The sequence below is a fragment of the Anolis carolinensis genome, chromosome 2 (assembly GCF_035594765.1).
Source record: "Anolis carolinensis isolate JA03-04 chromosome 2, rAnoCar3.1.pri, whole genome shotgun sequence".
Lineage (NCBI taxonomy): Eukaryota > Metazoa > Chordata > Lepidosauria > Squamata > Dactyloidae > Anolis > Anolis carolinensis.
In genome coordinates this window covers 24,134,400-24,155,324 of record NC_085842.1, presented here as the reverse complement: position 1 = coordinate 24,155,324, position 20,925 = coordinate 24,134,400, and the positions used below count along the sequence as shown (strand labels likewise).

At 40.4% G+C, this 20,925-nt stretch overlaps 1 protein-coding gene across 2 annotated transcripts; it reads right to left on the bottom strand.

The window, feature by feature from the left end:
* Positions 1 to 2,446: 2,446 nt before the first annotated feature.
* On the bottom strand, positions 2,447 to 19,334 carry LOC134292285 (zinc finger protein 501-like). 2 transcript variants are annotated; one of them, XM_062973613.1, is made up of 7 exons: positions 19,186 to 19,334; positions 10,647 to 10,757; positions 8,690 to 8,773; positions 7,404 to 7,496; positions 6,606 to 6,689; positions 6,248 to 6,328; positions 2,447 to 5,201 (listed from the first exon to the last, which is right to left on the bottom strand). In XM_062973613.1, exons 2-7 carry the CDS (start codon positions 10,672 to 10,674, stop codon positions 4,066 to 4,068), a joined length of 1,506 nt encoding a protein of 501 aa, XP_062829683.1. In that variant the 5' UTR covers positions 10,675 to 10,757; positions 19,186 to 19,334; the 3' UTR covers positions 2,447 to 4,065. The 2 variants fall into 2 exon arrangements, with proteins under 2 accessions (XP_062829683.1, XP_062829684.1); XM_062973614.1 differs by having other exon boundaries at positions 10,647 to 10,694; positions 19,186 to 19,321.
* Positions 19,335 to 20,925: the final 1,591 nt, after the last annotated feature.

Sequence of the window (20,925 nt, the reverse complement as noted above, 5' to 3'; positions counted from 1 at the left end):
AAGAAAAATCCAAACAACCGTGTTCCAACTCATTACACTACTTTCGAAACACATATAACTCCAAAACAGGACTTAGTTGTATCTTGCTACAAGGAGCCACGGTAGCGCAATGTGTTAAACCCTTGTGCCAGCTGAACTGCTGACCTGAAGGTTGGGTTGCTGACCTGAAGGTTGCTGGTTTGAATTCGTGAGACAGGGTAAGCTCCCATCTGTCAGCTCTAGCTTGTGACAACAAGAGAGAAGCCTCCCAGCAGGATGGTAAAACATCTGGGCACCCCCTGGGCAATGTCTGCATAGACGCCCAATTCTCTCACACCAGAAGCGACTTGCAGTATGTTCTCAACTCACTTCTGACACTATACAAAAAACCTTGTTACTGCAAAGTTTGGCTATACCTTGCCCAACGTAAATTTTCAGAAATCTAAAGCAAGATCAGTAGAAAATAAGATAAAAATATCATGGCAGACTTACAAAGAACCAGAAAAAACTAGCTGTTCATAAAACAACAGAATCTGCTTCTGGAACATGGCCATACAGACCAGAAAACTCACAGCAACACAGTAATTCCGGCCATGAAACCCTTCGACAACACACCCATATATATGAAATCATACATTTCAACAAAACAAGAGCTAGCTCTTTTTCCTTGCTGGAACTGTCTCTTTCGTTCCTTTTTATCTTCTCTATAGCGGAACTGCCAGCTCCAATGTAGGACCATTCTGTTCCTACAACTGAGCCCCTGCAGTACAATAGACCAACACAAGATCCATTGAACCTACGATTATTGTATCATAACTTATATTATGTGGTGCTTATGTGGCTTTGGACTATGTGTTTATCTTGGGAAACAACACAGATTCTGGGTTGCTGTGAGTTTTCCGAGCTGTATATTTATTTTTATTTATTTACTTCATTTCTATCCCGCCTTTCTCTACCCCAGAGGGGACTCAAGACGGCTTACAAACATTAAAATACATCTCAACAAAATATCAACAATCTAAACACGAGCAATGAAAACACGTATCAATCAAGTAAAACAGATTAAAACGAAATAAAATGCCAAGTCATGATCTCATAACCAAATCGTTTTCCAAAATCCATAATCTATAGTTAAAAGTCTCATTCCATAGTTTCCTACTCATCAAAAACTTGCAAGAAAAGCCAGGTTTTAAGGGTTTTTCCCCCTAAAAACCAGGAGGGATGGGGCCTGCCTGATGTCACTAGGGAGGGGTATGTTACAGAAGCATTCTCTCCTGACATTTCACTTACATCTATGGGAGGCATGCTTAGAGGCTGTGAGGTCTGCTGGAAACTAGGCAAGTGGGGTTTATATATCTCTGGAAGATCCAGGATGGGAGAAAGAACTCATCTGTTGGAGGCAGGTGTGAATGTTATATTTGTGGAATGTCCAGGGTGAGTAAAAGAAGTCTTGTCCCCAGGCAGGAAGCAGCCAGGCTTTGAAGCTGCAATGCTAAGCAAGCCGGCCAATTGCAACATTCACACTTGCCTCAAACAGACAAGAGTTCTTTTTCCCACCCTGGACATTCCCACTCGCCTAGTTTCCAACAGACCTCAAAACCTCTGAGGATGCCTGCCTTAGATGTGGGCAAAACGTCAGGAGAGAATGCTTCTGGATCATGGCCATGCAGCCTGGAACTCACAGCAACCCAGTGATTCTGGCCATTAAAGCCTTCGACAACACATTGAACAGATGCTTCCAGTGGGTGAGGGGACTCCTCGCCGAGACTGATAACTAGCAATCCCCAGAACTCGGGACTCATCAAGAACATTATTTGCGCTGTTTCCCAAGCCCCAACTCTTTGTCAAGAAATTATTCCAAGCTTCCAAAGTCAATTAGCGGCAAGTACCCATTATTTGCAGCATGGACAATGGAGCCCACGCAATGGTCAGCTCTATGAATAGGAGCCCCTCACAAGACATTGTCAGTAACCTTGCAAGACCTGGTAAGCTCAGGCAGGGCTTCTTCTGGGTTGCTGTGATTTTTCCGTGCTGCATGGCCACGTTCCAGAAGCATTCTCTCCTGACATTTCGCCCACATCTATGGCAGGCATCCTCAGAGGTTGAGGGATGAGAGGGGCTATGGTTAAGAAAAATTTCATTGTATAGACTGCATCAGCTCTAGTTTCTATGATATGGATATTGTGGCTTTCTATGGGCAAGCAGATGGCGACTGGTAGATGTTCCGTATCTCAAAAGCTAGAGCTGATAAGAGAAAACCGGTGCCATTTTTGGAATAGGCAGGTTAAATATAACCAGAAACAGGGCCAACATTTGAGGCACCAAAATGTGTGCTGCCCAATGTAATCAAATCCATAAAAGTGAAAACCAAAAATGTGGAGGGACAATTATATTCAGTATATTGATTATCTTGTTTGTTGGTGCTCTACCATTGTTTATGGTCAATACAGAATGAGTCGTGACAACATTTTCCAGATAACTGAAAGATTTATTGATTGACCCTATAAATGTGTGATACATTAAAAACATTGAAGCTTTGAAGGAGAAATAGATTCAAAATTAGACTATAACAAAGTTATGCAAGAAGCCCAGTTTACTTCCACTTATTGCTGAACAGGCCTTTTGCACATACAAAGTTGTCAAACAAAGAAATTACAAAGTAAAACTAGAAAGCGAAACAACCAAATTGAATTTATATTCAGTAACCTCATTACCAGAAGTATGAACAAAGATAATGGCTTCATGGCACACTACATATATATCAATACAAGTCCTTGCTACGGCACAGACAACAAAAGGAATCTTCTCAGAAAAGCTTTTGACCCAAAGAAAACTGACTGTGGGTAAGCGGATTTGTTGATTTCACATACAAACACGAAACAAACAGTGTAAAAATTTGAAAAATTTGTATCACCTCACACAGCCCTTTGACAATGTAGGGCTATAGTCACAATTTGCATCTTTCGGTCTAAATATGCCTAGGCTTTAAAAATCATTCCACCATCGTATCTGAAGAGAATTTGATTGATTACCCAGGAAAGCTCATGCTAAAATATAAATTGGTCTTAAAAACACCACTAGATTTCTTTCCCTCCCACTTCCTACCCCTCCCCTTTTCTTTCTATGCTCCAAGAGAATAAGGAGACTACTTCATTGAAAACTATTACAAAACACCACAATCGATCGCCAAAAGCCAGCAGTTCTTTTCCACAGCTGCTTCAGCTTGAATTATTGATCCTTAACCATTTAACCATCAAAGATGATGTTTTCCTGTTTAAAAATAGGAGACACAAGGAACAGATTCAGAAATTAAGAACAGCTAAACGCTACCATAAGAACTGCAGAATAAAAAAGAATGGGGAAGAGTTGGAGGTTTCCCCCCCCCTTACTCTGCTTGTCAGTATCACACTCTGGACCGTCCTGGAAACAGGATATAGGATCATCCAGATCTCTTTTGTTATGGGGAGTCTATTTTTACAGATTCTTGACATGATTTTTTAAAGATGATCTTCTTCAGGAGATAAAAGCAATCTAGCAGCATCTTAAAAACTAAATGGTTCATATTTTAGAATTAGCATTGGTAGGCATCTATGCACTTCCTCAGGTGCAACAACAACGAAGTGAGGCTATCAGTCTGCTTCCTCAGATGCAATGCCACTTTGTGAGGACGTGGACTGACAGCCATGCTAAAATTTAAAGCACTTAGCCATCAAGTTGCTGCTAGATGTCTTTCTTCGTTCTGCTCCCCCTTTCAATTTCTGCTACAATAAACGTAGTTGTTTCTTCCAAAACCTCTACAAACTGTGGAATAAAAAAAGTTCCTAATTTGGGTGCACCGGTTGACACAAAAGGATTAAGAGTCTTTCTTCTTCTCCTTCTTCTTCTTCCTCTTCTTCTTCTTTACAGTCATTTCTACACAATGTTTTGTCTGCAGACTGTCCGGCAAGATTTGAGGATAAATCTAATTTCGTACTATGGCGCCCTCCTCGGCTTCACTCACCCGTAGGACAGCGGATGAAGATTCAGAAATTACATAATGTGGTAAAGATACATTCCTCACATTCTGTGCTTTCTTTCAAATATAGGTTATTGGTTTGTTAAACATAATTGGTCAATAAAATTCATATTCAGAGCATTGTGGACCTTTTTGTGGCTCACCAGCTCCGAATTGCGAGCAAATGCTTTTCCACATTCCAGGCATTCGTACGGCTTCTCTCCCGTATGAATTCTGAGGTGGATCTTAAGATGTCCATTCCGAGCGAAGTATTTCCCGCACACCTCGCATTTAAACGGCTTCTCTCCTGTGTGGACTCTCCAGTGGTAGACGAGGTCTGAGCTGCGAGCGAAGCATTTCCTGCATTCCTGGCACTCGTACGGCTTCTCCCCTGTGTGAATGCTCAGGTGACCCATGAGATGGGAGCTCTGGGTGAAGCATTTCCCACATTCCTGGCATTTATAGGGCTTCTCCCCAGTGTGGATCCTTTGGTGGTTGGCAAGTTGTGGGCTCGAAGCAAATGATTTCCCACACTCCTTGCATTTGTACGGTTTCTCTCCTGTGTGGACTCGCTTATGGATCACCAGGTGGGAACTGAAAGAGAAAGATTTGCCACACTCTTGGCATTTGTATGGCTTCACCCCTGAGTGGACCCTCATGTGCCGCCGAAGATATGCAGTGGATGCAAAGCCTTTCCCACAATCCTGGCATTTATAAGGTTTCGACACATCTTCGGGTTTCTGGTGCCTCTCAAGGTATGCACTGTAAGAGAAGCATTTTCCCCAATCTAGGCATTCGCCTGGTTCTCCTCCTGGGTGCATTTCTTGGTGGTTCCCAAGATGTTCAGCTTGAGAAAAACACCCTCCCCACTCCTGGCACTTGCATGCATTCTCCCCTATGTGGACTTTCCAGTGGTTGACAAGGTCTGGAATGCAAGGGAAACTTTTTGAACACTCCTGGCATTCATATGTTTTCTCTCCTGCGTCTTGCATCAGAAGAGCTGACGTTTCGGCAAAATACTTCTCCCGCTCCTGGAAGCCATGCAATCTCTCACTTGTGGGGATTACTGGAGGTCTCATAAAGTGTGAACTCGGAGTGAAATCAGGCTTCTGGAAGCTGTCTTCTTCCTCTTCTATAAGGTCTATCGGGTGCCTCAGAAGAGGTGGACTGTCAGCTGTATATTTTCCACTCTCCAAGTATTTGTATAATGTGCTATTCTTCCATTTATCTGTTGGGATGAAGAACAGACACAGTTAAATTGCAAGCTTACATAAAAAGATCTTTAACAGAAAGAAATGCTGAATAATTTACAGTCCCCAACAAAATTTTGGACAGGGAGCCTACTTCAGGATGATGTGACCATATAATTTTGCCATTTAGCCATAGCAGTAAATGTTGCATCCAAACAAGGTCAGAAAAAACATATACTGTAAATCTGCAAAGCAAGAAGCTAAATATGTACATTGAGTCAAGATACTCATTTCTAAAACGATGGTGGACTATGTTTACAAATGATCTTAATCATATGGATTAACTACTATTTATACTGACATATAAGTCTAGAAATTCTAGTTTAAAATTGAGGAAAACTTGGATCAATGTGAGCACTGTACCTTAGCACTTATCAAAAAGTATCATTATCTAATAAAATAAAGTTCAAGTCTGTCCCAGGAGAACCTAAAAGAAGCACCAATGCCCTCTATTTTCTGCTGCTCTGCCACTTCTGAACTTTTTGAATGGATGGATAGGAAAATTGGGAGTGGCAGCCAGAGTTAGTTGGATCCTTTCCCCTCTCTGTGGAATGATAATAAATAATAAATCTTTATTTATATCCCGCTTTTCTCCCAAAAAAGGGATTCAAAGCTTCTTCAATGACCCTTATCTTATCCATGGGTCATATCAAAATCCATAATTTTGACCCCCAAACCTGTTTTTGACTTATCCTTGAGACTGACTTATCCATTCATGGTCTATGAGAAGTGCTGTGGATCATAGAACAGAATCATGAAGTTGGAAGAAACTCCAAGGGCCATCAAGTCCAACTCCCATCATGTGGTAATACATAACCATAGCACAGAGAAAGGCAGGAGAGTAAAATAATTACACTTTTATTACCAGGTGTATAATACATTAAATATAATTAATATTATATAATTTCATAGCGAGAAGAGGTCACACAAGTTGCTCTATGTTGTCCCAATCCTTGGGCAGCTCTCAGGCCCTGGAGACTCTGCCATGACTATTTCCTGCCTCTTGGAGGAAAGGTCACCTCACCTGACCGGTTCCGAGCAACACTTGAGCCTTTTTTGGATTCCCGGTTGCATAACTCCTTGCCTTCCATTATGTCAGAAAATCCTAAACAGATGGGAAGAGGAAAGGATTAGTAGGTCCAACTAGGGATGGACCACCACAGAGGTAAATAACATGCAATGGACGACAAACCCAGGTTGAAATAACGAATGGCTCAGAATTTTAGGGGACAGACCACATACACTGCACACAAACTCCAGGCACCTTTAACCAAAAGGATCAAATAAGTGGAAAACTCTCTGCCTGAAATATGGGGACACCATGCTGGGCCCAATCAATGGCCCTCATTATCGATTGAAGACTCAAACAATCCTGCCCTTACCTGTACGGCCACCGGTAACAGTTACACTATCTTCCAAGGGATGCTCCTCATCTTCATCTTCTTCAACTACAATACCTTGAAATTCTGAACAAGAAGGAAGAGGTGAGATGAAGAAGTCAACAAGGCTGGCTGGAGCATCAACCTGTAGACATTTCATCTGACTGGCACAAAAGGTCTTCTGGTCCAGATTAATGTTTGCATAATATTGAATTATTTTTAATGTCAGAACTAGCAAAACCTGTAGATGGCAAGTGACATTTAAGAACAGGCATTTTCATTTAGAGAAGGAGGATCAAAGTATGTAGGTTGGTGGGTGGGAGTGTTGGGGACAGGAATGCCTCTGCTGATGTGAAGCAAGGTGCTGTTTCTCTTCTCTCTCTCAAAAGTGTTTCACTCGGCAGCCGTTCAGAGCTCCTCCCACCACCTTCAACTGACACTCTGCAGGCCACTGAGTGGGAGGCTGACAGCCAGCAAGATACAGCAACATTGTGTTTTATGTAATATTTATGTAAGTGGGGTAAAATTACCTAAATAAATAATTAAAAGTATATTAAAAGCCTGCCAATATATCTAACACAAATTATTTCCTCCTTTTTCCTTTAGAGTGATATTCCCCATTACATATAAATATATGCAAAAGTTACGCATTCTTTAACCAATAAGTCACCTTGAGTCCCCTTCGGGGTTGAGAAGGGCAGGGAATAAATATGGTTAATAAATAAATAAAAGAACCAAGTAATGATTTCATATGCTACCCTTCCCCAAACAGGAAAGGTCCTTCACGGGCCATACTTTTACCTTCACTAGTCTTCGGAAAGCTCTCTGATTCTTCTTCATCTGAGTTGTGTGGTTCCTCTTCTTCGTCTAGCTGTGTGGGCTCCTCAAGAAAACCTGATCCAGAGAAAGAGAGATAGAAAACTGTGGCAAGAAGAAACAGATTGATTGCAAAGGTTGGGGAACAGATAGCTTTGCAACCTGGATAAAAATAAGTTTTTTTTCCTTTCCTTTTGCTTTCTCCTTTAGTGACAGTTTTCCCTTTACATTGGAAAGTGTGTTAATTTAAATCAACTGAAATGTATGATCAGCTTTAACCATCCCTATAATCCTAGTAGGTTAGTGTGTTATTGCCTATTTGACTTGGTTCACACTGGTGACTATGATCATACTGATTGGGGGATTGTGGTAGTTGCAGTTAAACTCATTCAGAAGGCATCCGCTTTTTGGAATTTATTTTGATTTGTATCTGTATTTCTCCCAGCATTGGGATCCAAGGTGGTGCAAAATATTTTAAAAGCAATGCAGAATTTAAGAACTCTTTGTACAAAGGTCAAAGCTTTTCTATACACAAACACAAGTAAAAAGGAAATTAAAGGCAGAATTAAAAAGACACCTAAAACATAATAAATAAAACAGTATACTCTCCACTAAAAGCTCTAACTGCCCCAAATGCCCATAAATTTTAGGACACAGATGAAAGCTCAAAGGTAAAACTCATGCACCGCATACAGTTATAGTTTTAAGTCCTGTATCTTCAGCTAAAAGAAATCCTATGGAAACAGTGCTCTCAGAAATGGAATCCAATATTGGTATATGGTATTCCCCGTAAGAACCTATGGATGCGAGAGCTGGACCATAAGGAAGGCTGGGCGAAGGAAGATAGATGCTTTTGAACTGTGACGTTGGGAGGAAAATTTTGAGAGTACCTTGGACCGCGAGAAGATCCAACCAGTGCATACTCCAGGAAATAATGCCCGGTTGCTCACTGGAGGGAAGGATATTAGAGGCAAAGATGAAGCACTTTGGCCACATAATGAGAAGGTAGGAAAGCTTGGAGATGAAAATGATGCTGGGGAAAATGGAAGGAAAAAAGAAGAGGGGCCAACCAAGGACAAGATGGATGGGTGGTATCCATGAAGTGACTGGCTTGACCTTGACGCAGTTGAGGGTGGCGACGGCTGACAGGGAGCTCTGGAGTGGGCTGGTCCATGAAGTCATGAAGAGTCAGAAACACAAATAAACAATAACAATGGTGTCCTACCAGATGCCCTCATTAAGGATCTCAAAATATAAGAACTATGCTTCACCTGTATGGGCATCAGTACTGTCTGCATTTTCATCCACAGGATCCTCCTCTTCCTCGAGTTTTATCACAACAATGTTGAGAAATCCTAATAAAATGGAAGAGAGCAGTCATGAAGGTTACTATGTTGCATCTGTTGACTGAGAATTAATCTTTTCACAGTTGGTTTGACTGGCAGACAAAAACCACCTCAATTTGGTAGTCCAGCCTAATATTTGGGAAACACTGGGTTACTTTTAATGTCATAACCTTCAAATCTAGGAAGAGGCATTCTCTCTTGGACAGTGTGGAATTAATGTAGTTTGAAACCACTTTAATTGCCATGGATCAATCCGACAAAATTATTGGGAGTTGAAGTTTGGTGAGATACCCGCATACTTTGGCTGAAAAGGCTAAAAACGTTGTACAACTATAATTCCCATGATTCCATAGCACTGAGTCATTGCAGTTAAAGTGGTGTCAAGCTGCATCAATTCAACAGTGTGGAATTCAACACTAGAAGAGGCAACGATGGGGACAGGACTCCTGAGAAAAAGCCTATTATCTAAATACACGTTATTTCTCCTTCTCCTTTATAGTGATATTCCCTCCTAGATGGAAATATATACAAATTTTAACATGGCAATATGAATATGGTTAATAAGTTAGGAGTTCCTTAACCAGCAAAAGATCTAGCAATTCGATATACAGTGTTCCCTCACTACTTCACGGTTCACTTTTGGCAGATTCGCTATTTTGCGGTTTTTCAATAAATTCTAAAAGAGTATTATAGATAATAAAAAATTACAATTTACAGCCTAAGGAAGGGAGAATGGAGAAGCCAAAGAGAGAGAAAAGGAGCCCAAGTAGCAACAGGAGGAGAAGGTGGTGATTTATCAACACACGATTGGTTGATAAAGACTTAAAATAGTGTATAACTACTAAAATAATGTATAAAAATAAAAATAAACAGTATCCCTACTTCGCAGATTTTCACTTATTGCGGGTGGTCCTGGAACCTAATCCCCACGATAAGTGAGGGAACACTGTATTATTTATGTCAGCCTTCACCAACCAGGAAAACCCATTTGCGAACAATCACCTGGACTGCTCTGGAAAGAGCTTTCCAAGGACATGCAAAAAAAATGGCCTTACGGCATGGCCTCCCACAATTTCATGGGGTAACTTTTGCCCACAAACCACATATAAAGCCCTCAATTACGCAGAAAACCAGACAAACACACCCACACTATCCCCAGAACTCCATAGGATCTCCAAATACAGTGTTCCCTCACTACTTCGCGGTTCACTTTTTGCGGATTCACTATTTTGCGGTTTTTCAATAAACTCTAAAAAACTATTAGAAATCATGAAATATTATAATTTACAGCCTAAGGAAGGGAGGAAGGGGAAGCCAAAGGGAAAGAAATGGAGCCCAAGCAGCAACAGAAGGAGGAGGAGGCGATTTATCAACTTACAATTGGTTGATAAAGACTTAAAATAGTGTATAACTACTAAAATAATGTATAAATATTAAAATAAATATAGTGTCCCTACTTCACGGATTTTCACTTATTGCGGGTGGTCCTAGAACCTAACCCCAGCGAAAAATGAGGGAACACTATACCTCAATTTTATTCTGCAGCCCTCTCAAAATGTGATAGGAAGTGATGTGACATCAGCTCCTATCATCATTTTGGAAATCTGCAGAAGTAAATGGACATACATTTCAATTTTTAGGTACCAAATATTGTAAGATGCACACTAATTTTAGTACTAACAGATACACGCACACACTTCTTAGAGATGTTTATATGGGAGGAGTGCTTATTAGAACCAAAAAATACAGTATTTGAACTTGATATGGGGTTGTGCAGCCCACGACACTGGCCCCAAACAGGAGATAATATGTTTAGTGGTCTCTAAAGAAGAAGAGATGCAGGATAGCAATTCCAAATAGGTCCCACAACTGCTTTCCTCACCTTTGCCACGCTGTGATGAACGCTCCATTTTCACCAAGGTGATCTGATCTGGGAAACAAGGATCCTGCTCAAGTCAGAAGACCAAATCAAGATTCACAAATGAAAATCTTGCTGAAAAATGGACAAATAGAGAAAGTTTTTCAGATGGTATTTAGCATTTGAAGCCTGGAGCTGTTTAATGATCAGACTGAGCAAACCACTACAAACATTTGCTTCTAACGCAGGCTCTCTCTGCAGGTTCTCAAACAATAACAAATGGGATTTTTTGCAACTAAATTTTTGGAGTAGAGAGGAGTGGAATTTGGAACATGTTGCTAGCTAAAAGACTCTTTTCCCCCCAATTCTAAATATGGGTTAATATTTTTACATAATGCACATCTTGATTTTCTTCAAGGACTCATTTTAAAATAATTTACATTAGATTATTGAAACAAAAAAAACCAAATCTAACATTTAAGTGCATTGAAACTTGAAATCACAAAGAAAACATATCGAAACAAATAATACAGCTCCTACTCAATTAACAGCCCTGGCCTCAGCAACTGCCGTCCATTTACCAAAAGCTCACCTGAATGATTTTTTGTTCACGTTCTAACAGAGGGGCCATTGAGAAGAGGTCAGCCTAATTTCCTTTGATAGGGCATTCTGCAACCTGGAAGCAAGCATCAAGAAAGACCTGCCTATCTATTACTGTCTACCAGATGGGTTTTTGTGGTAACGGGAGCGGCAAAACCACAATAAGAGCTTTACATGAAGACAGAGAGGTCAGCATCCGTCTGGTTGACGATCTGTACCCATGTCATATGAGGCTCACCAGGTCACTGCTGAAATTCTGATCCATACTCAGCAAAAATGGCTCAGATATGGAGCAAGAGGTTTCCCACTCCATCTTATACACCCCTAAGGAGCAAAATGACAATTCAAAACAGACAAAATGGACTCCTCCAGAAAAGGCCCAGCATGAAGCCAAAAAAAAGGCCCCAAAGGCCATGGTCATGACTTCTTCACCAATCAAGAAAACAATAAATGCATTAAACTGTATTTTAAAAGAGGGTGTGATAAAAAATCATTTAGTAGGACTGCCTGTGCTTTTCTCGGAGGCTCAGAGAATATGACTCAAAGGCAAAAAAGTATTACTTGCTCAAGGCAACAATTTCAGAATTTATTTAATACAGGATTGTGTGCATCTTTCTCTGAAGCCGAGAATGTGACTCAAGGCCGAGAGACTGTGACTCACTCAAGACAACAATTTATTAATAACCAGCTTATGTATCCCAGCATTGCCCAGGCATACATTTTTAAAAGCTACCGTATTTATTAGAAATATTCATACATAGCTTTACAATTTTATGAAAGTACTATTAGAAAACACATACCTGGGTAATGGCAGATACATGGACTAGTGTGTGTATCTGTGTCTATAGTGTCTGAACCAGTATGGTGCAGTGTGTGAGTTTTGAACGACAACTCTGGAGACCAAGGTTCTTCTTGGTTATGGACACCCACTTGGTGACCTTTAACAAATCACACACTCTCAATCCCAGAAAACCATGTCACAGGGTCATCGGAAGTCAGAAACAACTTGAAGGCATACATCAACAGAAGAGAGGGAGCAGGTCCCATAAGGCATAAGCTTTCAGAAGCTCAAATAAGAGCCATCCACTTTATAAGAAGGGATGCCATTCGATCAAGTATGTGCAAATGTCATCCCTCCAGGTGTTTTGAACTTGAACTCCCACAATTCTCAACAGGCTACCAGATGTTAGGAATTGTGGGAGTTGAAGTCCAAAACACCTAGAGGGCTGAAGTTTGCCCATGCTTGCACGAGATCCATAAGCGACAAGATTTCAGGAGCTCAAATAAGAGGCATCTACTTTGTAAGAAGGGATGCTATTAGATCCATAAGGGACAAGCTTTCAGAAGCTCAAATAAGGGGCAGCCACTTTATCAGAAGGGACACCAACCATTCATGAGGAACAATATTTCAGGAACTTAAATAATAACCAGTTTCAAACAAACTGAGCTTCACTTGTTTAATTCTTCTTTTGGTCTCATATGAGGATTATCTATTTTATAAGAATGAACACTGCCAGTCTCATAAAAGACAAGCTTTCAGAACTTCAACTAAGAGGCATCCATTTTATAATGCTTGTTGTGTCTGGATTATGGTCAACCCAAAGAGTAGCCTATCACACTAGTTTTTTTGTTGTTGTTTTTTTTGGGGGGGAGGGGGTTGCAAGACTTGGTTAGAAAAGGGATAGTTTGCCTTCCTCTGAGGATGACAGAGTGTGATTTGCCTAAAATCACCCACTGAGTCTCATGGCTAAGCAGGGATTCAAACCCCGGTCTCTGGATTCAGAGACCAATGCTCAGGTCACTCCTCTCATTTTATATTACGGGGTGTCCTAGAAGTTAACAATAACAGGCAGCCCCTGAGTTACAGACATCCGTCTTACATAGAGCTCACAGTTAAGAATGGGGGTGAAAGAACACGAAGTGAGAGAAATCTACCCCAGGAAGGAAAATTCACTCCTGGAAGAGTTATTCTCATGGGAAAAGTTGTCTCCACTGAAACTTTATCTCCAATCCTTGTTTCCACAACAAGTCACATTTTTCAAAATCCAATTATCACAAGGACAGAAAGTGAAGTGAAATCTTCTGAACAGGGGCACAGACTGCAAAACAAACACCATAGTGATGTTAACCCTTTCCTATGCTATCCAAAGCTAAGAAATATATAGTTTTGGCTCGAGTTTCACTTAAAAATATACCTGTTCCAACTTACATACAAATTCATCTTAAGAGACAAACCTACAGAGCCTATCTTGTCTGTAACTTGGAGATTGTCTATGCTTGCATAACAGGTATTTTGAAACAAGTTCGCCATGAGTCGGGTAGATTTGTGTGTAGAAAGAAGTGGCCAGCACATAAATAATAGTTTGAAAATTTATCATATTTTGTAAACAAAGATACATTTAGCTATCATTTCCCATCTTCTGTCAACTTTTGGGACATCCGGTATTATTGTTTAGATTCCACTTTTATCTCTTGATTGAGGCTGGATCAGCACTATCATGCAGTTTCGAACTGCATTACATGATCAATGTAGACCTATATAATGCAGTTCAATGCATTATAAGAGTCTATACACCAGAGCTTTACGAACATGTCATGTTGGTGATACACATTTTAGGTATGCATCATTTACAGACACAGTAATTCAGTTTTGCTACCAAACTGGAGCTTAGACCAACCTTATAAAGAGATATAGACACATACATTCATAACAACATGTATGGGGACATAGCATACAATAGAATCACAGAATTGGAAGAGACCATAACGGCCATTCAGGCACACCTAAAATATGGCCATCCAAGCTCTGCTTAAAACCTCCACAGAAGGAGTAGAATTCCTCTCCCAACATTACTTTCCCCTATAGAGTTCTGTATCAAACTGCATTATTGGGCAATGTGGACGCATCTCATGAAAACCTTCAGGTCCAACCTATCTTCGAAACCGCATTGGATACTTCTCTCGGTCCCACCTCCGTCTCAAGTACGGTTGGTGGGGATGAGAGAGAGGGCCTTCTCAGTAGTGGCCCCTCGGCTCTATAATGCCCTCCCGAGGTAGATCAGGCTAGCCCCTACCCTCCAAACCTTCCACACACAATTAAAGACCTGGCTTTTCTGACAAGCCTTCAATCATGTTTAGACTCTTATAATACACTAGCTGTGTCCAGCCACGCACTGCTGTGGCGAAGTATGGTGGTATGGGAAATAAAGTATCGAGGAATTGGTGGTAGTTAAGCTAAAGGGTAAAGGTTTTCCCCCGACATTAAGTCCAGTTGTGTCTGACTCTAGGGGTTGGTGCTTATTTCCATTTCTAAGCCGAAGAGCCAGTGTTGTCCGTATACACCTCCAAGGTATGTGGCCGCTGGCATGACCGCATGGAGCGCCATTACCTTCCCGCCAGAGCAGTACCTATTGATCTACTCACATTTGCATGTTTTCGAACTTCTGGGTTGGCAGAAGCCGAGGCTAAGAGTGGGGGCTCACTCCGCTCCCCCAATTCGAACCTGCGACCTTTCGGTCCACAAGTTCAGCAGCTCAGTACTTTAATACACTGCGCCACCAGGGGATATTATTTCCTAAAGCTTGTTAATATACAATATTTCTGATTGTTCCTTTTTTTGTCTGTTGGAGGCAAGTATGAATGCTGCAATTAACCAAAATGATCAGCATGTAATGGCCTTTTAGCTTTAAAGCCTGGCTGCTTCCTCCCTGGCTCTTCATCATTCTGTGTAATTTGGACTATTTTTCTAGGGTTTTTTGATTATTGTGTCCTTTGTGGCCAAATTTGGTGTGATTTGCTCCAGTACTTTTGTTGTTTAAGTTAAGGGAAAAACATTTTTATATAGTGGAGTGACTTTAGAACAGGTGTAATATGCTCACTCCTAGATGTTCCTGTAACCAATCTGGGTGCCATATTTTGAACTAGTTGGAGTTTCTGAACTTGGCACAAGGATAGCCCAATGCAAAGAGCATTGCAGAAGTCCAAAATTGAGGTTACCATCTTAAGATTTTCCACATCTAGGAAGCAGTGCTGCTGGCGAATCAGTCAAAGCTGATAGTAAGCACTCCTGACCATTGCATCAACCTGGGTTGACATTTGGAGAGACGGATCCAAGAGCACTCCCAAGTTGCGGACACATCAGGACCCTTGATGGCAAGCACCTCTGTTTTGTCTGGATTCAGTTTCAATTTGTTTTCCTCTTCCAGCCCATTACCTCCTTGAGGCATTCATTCAGAGCAGAGACGCTATCCTTAGCTGAGGTTGTTTTTGAAGGCAAGAGAAATATATTTGGGAGTCATCAACATACTGATAACACCACACCACATGTGTCCAGATTATCTCTCCCAGCAGCCTCATGTAGTTATTAAAGAGCATTGGGGATAGAATGGAACCTTGTGGGACACCACATAACAGCTCCCTTTTCGGAGGAGCAGCTATCCCCAAGCACTACTATTGGGCACCTGCCATAACCACTGCAGCACAGTTCCTCTGATTCCCATCCCCTCCAGGTGTTACAGAAGAATACCATGGTCAATGGTACCAAAGGTTGCTGAGAGGTCTAGAAGCACCAACAGGGACACACTTCTTCTTTCAGTGTCGAGACAGAGATCATCCACTAAAGTGACCATTGCAGTCTCAACTCCGTATCCTGCTCTTAAGTCAGTTTGAAATGGGTCAAGGAAGTGTGTGTCATCCAAGACTGCCTGGAGTTGAAGGGCAATTGTCTTCTCAATCACCTTGCCCAAAAAAGGAAGGTTGGACACTGGTCTGTAATTAAGATCCAGGGAAGGCTTTTTCAGAAGCAATCTAACTATTGCTTCTTTTAAACAGAATGGAAAGTCCCCCCCCCCCCCCCGAGAGATGCAATAATAATAATAATAATAATAATAATAATAATAATAATAATAAAACTTTATTTATACCCCGCCACCATCTCCCCAATGGGGACTCGGGGCGGCTTACATGGGGCCATGCCCAAGACAATACAATATAACCATAACATAATACAATTAAATAATACATTACATAAAATAAACAGTACAACATAAGATCGAAACAGCAATATAACAAGAGCGGGCCGCATGAACACTACATTTAAAAACATTAAAACATTAAAAACATTAATAATTTGTTGTATTTGAGAACTGCATTTCATCCCTGGAGATAATTCTTCCAGGAGTGAATTTCTCTTCCAAGGGGTAATTTTTTTTCATTGCCTGAGTTAACCTTTCCCTATTGGAATCAGCAGGTCCAATATGCCAGAAACGGCTCGTGAATGAATAAAGCTTTATTTATATCCCGCCAGATCTCTCAAAGGGACTCTGAGAGGCTTATAACAAGGCAACAGTATAAATGATAATAAAACAAATGACAAATCAAAACAAATTAAATTGCCAGAAATAAAAGCAAGTCATAATAAATAGAAAGAAGTATAACTCAAGAATGCCACACATCAATATAAACTATATAATAATTAAGCATATAAAACATAAAATGCCTTAGTCACATCCAGAGTAGATTACTGTAACGTGTTCTATGTGGGGCTGCCCCAGAAGAGCATCTGGAAACTTCAACTAGTTCAAAGGTCAGCAGCTGGACTGCTTATGGAGGCAGAGTACAGGGATAGAACTACTCCACTCTTGAAGCAGCTACACTGACACCCAGTTTGTTTCTGGGCACACATGAGCCCTGAGATCATCAGGAGAAGGCCTTCTCTCGGTCCCACAACCGTCACAGGTGCGGTTGGGGGGAACGAGAGAGAGGGGCTTTGGTGGTGGCCCTGCGGCTCTGGAACTCCCTTCCAACAGAGGTGCGATCGGCCCACTCCTTGCTGGCCTTTCAGTCTCAAGTTAAAATCTTTTAATGGAACCAGGCCTCTCCTGAAGAACAACACTAGACATGGAATGCTATTTCGGACCGGCAATATTTTAACATGGCCTTAAGGAAATTAAGTTTTTAGGACACTAGAATAACTTTTTTAATAGATAACCTTAAGGGCCTGAGGGTCAGGAAATTTTTTAAATGGTATAATGGCATAGTTTTAAATTATTAATTGTTAAATTTACCTTATATAGTTTGTATCTCTGTCTATTTTGCTTATATTATATCTTTTAAAGGCATACCTTGAGACACTAGACTTGGCCATGGTAGTCCACACCTTAGTCACACCCCGTTTGGACTACTGCAACACTCTCTACGTGGGGCTGCCTTTGAAGACGGTTCTGAAGCTTCAATTGATACAGAGATCAGCAGCCAGATTACTAACCAGAGCTCCGTGCAGAGATAGATACATTCCATGCTGCAGCAGCTCCACAGGCTGCCAGTCTCCTTCTGGGCTAAATACAAAGTGCTGGTCATTTTGTCAAAGGCTTTCATGGCTGGAATCACTGAGTTGTTGTGAGTTTTCTGGGCTGTACGGCCAAACACAAATCAAGGAGCATGAAAGGCACTGCAGACTAATTCAACCAGAGAAGTCAGCCATAGCACTTGACGAACCAACCTGGACACAGCATATTATTTGAAAACACAGAAATGCTGGACCACTCTAACAACTACCTGCCCCAGACCTTTTATAGTTGGCCATGTTCATTTTGTAATCCTGGCCATTGGTTTGTTGAACCTTTACTGATGGAGCTACAATGAAATGGGTTTTTAATATTTTTATTTTGTGTGTTTAACAGGTTTTTGTCTTTTTAGGATGCTTTTAGTTGTTTATATTTTGGTTGTTAAGTTAATTAGGTTGTGTTATATTGTTGAATATGTCTATTTTGATGTATTGCCTGTACAGTTTTCTTTCCGGTAATTGAATGTTTGCCTTATATGTTGGAAACCACCCCACGTCCCTTCGGGGAGATACAGCACTATACAAATAAAATTTATTATTATTATCATTATCATTGTTATTATTATTATCATGTCAGGCTACACAAAGAAGCCACTAAAATCCACAAGCATGTGGACAATTTCAACAAAAAGGAGGAAACCATGAAAATGAACAAAATCTGGGTACCAGTATTAATAAAAAAAACCTCTAAAATCAGGACAGTAAATAAAGAACAACATTCAAAAAACAGAGAATTCTAGACAAGAAACAATAAAGGCCAGCTAACACCTACCCACAAAGGATTCCCCCAGGCAGGAAACAGCCAGACTTTGAAGCTGCAAGACCATTAGATGCTAATCAAGGTGGCCAATTGCAACATTTACACTTGCCTCAAACATAGAAGAGTTCTTTCTCCCACCCTGGACATTATTCCACAGATATATAAACCCCACTTGTCAAGTTTCCAATAGACCTCACAATCTCTGAGGATGCCTGCCATAGATGTGGACGAAACGTCGGTAGAGAAAGCTTCTGGAACTTGGCCATAAGCTTGGAAAACTCACAGTATCCCAATTATTGTTGTTGTTGTTGTATTTTTATGTTATGTAATTTTGTCGTTTTTAACCATTGTACGCTGCTTTGAATCCCACCAATGGGAGAGAAACTGGGTAAAAATATATAAGTAATAGTAATACATCATATAGACATTAAAGCGATTAAAACTCCTACGTCATGTTCTTGTTAATATGAGCTAACATTCGAGGCATCAAATCATGAGTGAATCCAAATATACACCAAGCAAAAAATTCAAGCCTCCTGGGTGAACTTGGGCTAGTCACACTCTCCCAGCCTAATTCAGGGTTGTTCTTGTAAGGCAGGCATGGGCAAACCTGGGACCTCCAGGTGTTTTGGACTTCAACTCCCACCATTCCTAACAGCCTACCAGATGTTAGGAATGGTGGGAGTTGAAGTCCAAAACACCTGGAGGGCCCAAGTTTGCCCATGCCTGTGGCAAGGCTTTCTCCTGAAGGATAGGCCTCAAAAGGGCCCTTTCCTAGCCTTTCTTGGCCAGTGAGGGCTAGGCCTCTCTCATCTCCTTACCTTCTTGTCTCTAAACATTTCTGTATTATATATACCAACCTTTCTTTCTTTCCTTTGGCCCTTTTCTTCACTTCCAGGAGCCGCCCATGATCCGCTCTGCGAGGATCCCTCAGAATGGTGTCCGCCTCTCGTCTTCCTGCGCTCTGTTCTCCTTGGCGGAAGTGCGTTTCTTTCTCCTGCTTCCGGTCATGCGCAATCCCGCGGACGAAGCCAAGCCAATCTCCTGGCAAAGAGGAAAGGCATTCACAGGCTGTGCTTAGGAAAAGAGAGACATCCTATGCTGCCTTTCCCCCCTGTTTGTCTTTAAGATCCTAAAAGATATAGTGTTTTAAAAAAGATATGTTCTTTTTAATGATATTGTTAGTTTTTTTAATTTAGCTGCCCTTTGGCAGCAATTATTATTACTGTATTATAATTTAATAATACAGTAATATATAATAATAATAATATGTAGCATTAGTATAGTGTTTTAGTGCTGTAAACCTCCTTGAGCCTCATTTTAAAGAGAAATGTATAAAGAAACGGGGAATATATATATATATATATATATATATATATATATACATACAATATTTTATAATAATAATATATGTGGTTAATATGGTGTTTTAGTGCAATCCTTCTTGAGACACATGTTTAGAAAGAAATATATATAAAGATATGTGGAATATATATATATATATATATACACAGTAGAGCAGGGGTCCCCAAACTAAGGCCCGGGGGCCAGATGCGACCCTCCAAGGTCATTTACCTGGCCCCCGCCCTCAGTTTTATAATATAATATTTTATATCATTTTAAATAATATAATATATTGTATATACATATAATATTGATAATAATATTATAATGTTATACAATATAATAATAATACCATATAATAATATTAATTGTATATTGCATATAATATTACAGTATAGTGGTATCTTTCAATATAGTAATATATAATGCTAATATTGTGTTATGCTAATAATATAATATATTGTATGTACATACAGCTGCTCTGAGTCCCCTTCGGGGTGAGAAGGGCGGGATATAAATGTAGTAAATAAATGCAGTAAATAAATAAATAATTTTAGACTTAGGCTCAGCCAAAGTCTGAAATGACTTGAAGGTGCACAACAACAACAATCCTAATTAACTTGACTATCTCATTGGCCAGAAGCAGGCCCACACTTCCCATTGAAATCCTGATAGGTTTATGTTGGTTACAATTGTTTTCATTTTTTAAATATTGTATTGTTCTTTCATTGTTGTTGTTGTTTTGCACTACAAATAAGACATGTGCAATGTGCATAGGAATTTGTTCGGGTTTTTTTTTTCAAATGATAATTCGGCCCCTCTACCGTCTGAAGGATTGTGGACCGGCCCTCTGCTTTAAAAGTTTGAGGACCCCTGCAGTAGAGTCTCACTTGTCCAAGCTAAACGGGCCAGCAGAACCTTGGATAAGTGAATATCTTGGATAATAAGGAGGGATTAAGGAAAAGCCTATTAAACATCAAATTAGGTTACGATTTTACAAATTATGAACCAAAACATCACGTTATAAACAAACTTTTATGATTCTATGAATTCATTGTGCTGTGTCCTAGTCTCTAGAGCAGCAGAAAACAATCTTGTCCTTCCTCAATCTGATATCCTTTCAAATATTTAAGCATGGCTTTTATGTTCCCTAAGACTTCTTTTCTCCAAGGTAAAGATACCCAGTTCCATAAGCCACTCCTTGTAGGCCTTGGCTTCCAATCCTTTATAATAATTTTGGTTGCCTTCCTCTGGAC

Excerpts from the sequence above, each read along its gene's own strand:
- LOC134292285 (XM_062973613.1), bottom strand. The coding sequence starts at position 10,674 with ATGGAGCGTTCATCACAGCGTGGCAAAG. Across the intron at positions 6,690-7,403 it reads CTTTCCGAAGACTAGTGAAG|AATTTCAAGGTATTGTAGTT; the intron begins GTAAAAGTATGG and ends CTTCTTGTTCAG. Across the intron at positions 6,329-6,605 it reads TGTTACCGGTGGCCGTACAG|GATTTTCTGACATAATGGAA; the intron begins GTAAGGGCAGGA and ends CCATCTGTTTAG.